At 45.4% G+C, this 1,492-nt stretch overlaps 1 protein-coding gene across 1 annotated transcript in view; it reads left to right on the top strand.

Moving 5' to 3' along the window:
• Window positions 1–320: 320 nt before the first annotated feature.
• Window positions 321–1,492, top strand: part of SMCHD1 (structural maintenance of chromosomes flexible hinge domain containing 1) — a gene marked incomplete at its 3' end in the record, with an annotated part of 31,063 nt that continues 29,891 nt past the window's right edge. Inside the window, exons 1-3 of the mRNA XM_008944818.1 lie at window positions 321–452; window positions 1,184–1,288; window positions 1,384–1,459. Coding sequence (XP_008943066.1) covers window positions 321–452; window positions 1,184–1,288; window positions 1,384–1,459 — 313 coding nt within the window. The remainder of the gene's footprint in view (window positions 453–1,183; window positions 1,289–1,383; window positions 1,460–1,492) is intronic.

Genomic DNA, 1,492 nt, shown 5'->3' with positions numbered 1-1,492 from the left:
TCCTGCACATGTGGAAATGTGAGAGGTGATCTGAATGTAGAACAGCTGAAAAGCAATCATTACTCCAGAGTCCTGACTCTGAGGAGCAGTGTCTCCATGTCATCTCCATTTGCTTCACTCACACTGAGTGCTATGGGAAATTGGACAATTTTGTTCATTTTGCTGGTGGATTCTAACTCTAACTTAGTTGCAGTTAGGGAGAGGGTCACTGAAAGATGGAAAACAGATTTCTGATGCAGCCTTAAGCAGTGTTTTAAAAGTGTTCTTGTGCGTGTGAGTGGTAAGGATGGAGAGAAGGGTGTGGGAAATGATGAGGGAGGATGAGCTGCTACAGGGAGTGCAGGAACCTGGCTAAAAGTGCAGAAGGCACCAGCCAGAGTGGTGGCTGCAGGACTGGGGGGTTAAAGGGGACCAGAGCTGACTTTTACTTGAATTCCAAAGACCTGGGAAAGGTAGGAGAACGTACAGATATTTAGTTTATTATTTCAAGAAAGACATTAGTGGTGGACATCAGGGTGCAAAAGTGAGGGCAGATGCAGGGGTGTGTAAGTGTCTGTAGAAAGCAGAATGGCAAATCCAAAGCCACAGAAACATCCTCAGAAGTTGGAGGCAGCCAAGTAGCAGAGATTATTTTGGTTCAGAAGAATACACTGCAGTGTTTAATGGTAAAAAATTCTCTAAAAGAAATCTAGATTTTTGTTTTATTAATGTATGGTATACTTGAAGAACAAAGACTTTAATGTGTATCTGACATTAAGAAATACTTGGGTGGTTTAATGTCTCAGAAGAGTGCAGTTAAATAGGAGGCAGTGCCTAGATGGTGACTGTGGCTGCTGCAGCTGGGCAGTCTGAAGCTGAGCTGTTGGGTCTCGCTTCTCAGCCCTCAGGGGGATTCCCCACAAGACAGTTCCTCTTCCTTAAAATCCCTGTTGCTCACTAGAACACTTTTTAAGCAGGTAGAAAACCCAACTACTCCAGTACAGAGAGTTTTGGCTCAGTCGAGGTAGCAAATTCAATTAAACTCTAGAATTAAGCTGTGTTCTGAGTGAACACGGGGAAAGCGTTTGGTAGTCGTAGTTTGTGGTGAAGTGGGTAGAAAGATGGCTATTCTTTTTTTCTGCATTGGTCAGAGATCCGTGTGGAGTACGTAGTTATCACAACTGGGTAACCTCTGGTTTTGCAGACGTTCGGCATAGCCGCTGAGGAGAGCTTTGTCATCACCACCACCAACAGGAAGGAGATCACAGAGGACAACTTCGGTAGTTTGGTAGTCGTAGTTTGTGGTGAAGTGGGTAGAAAGATGGCTATTCTTTTTTTCTGCATTGGTCAGAGATCCGTGTGGAGTACGTAGTTATCACAACTGGGTAACCTCTGGTTTTGCAGACGTTCGGCATAGCCGCTGAGGAGAGCTTTGTCATCACCACCACCAACAGGAAGGAGATCACAGAGGACAACTTCGGTAAGTACCCTCGGGCAGCAGGGCAGGGCCGTG

The sequence above is a fragment of the Merops nubicus genome, unplaced genomic scaffold (assembly GCF_000691845.1).
Source record: "Merops nubicus isolate BGI_N331 unplaced genomic scaffold, ASM69184v1 scaffold18987, whole genome shotgun sequence".
Lineage (NCBI taxonomy): Eukaryota > Metazoa > Chordata > Aves > Coraciiformes > Meropidae > Merops > Merops nubicus.
Note: the sequence above shows the minus strand (reverse complement) of the source record. Positions and strands in the feature narration are given on the sequence as shown.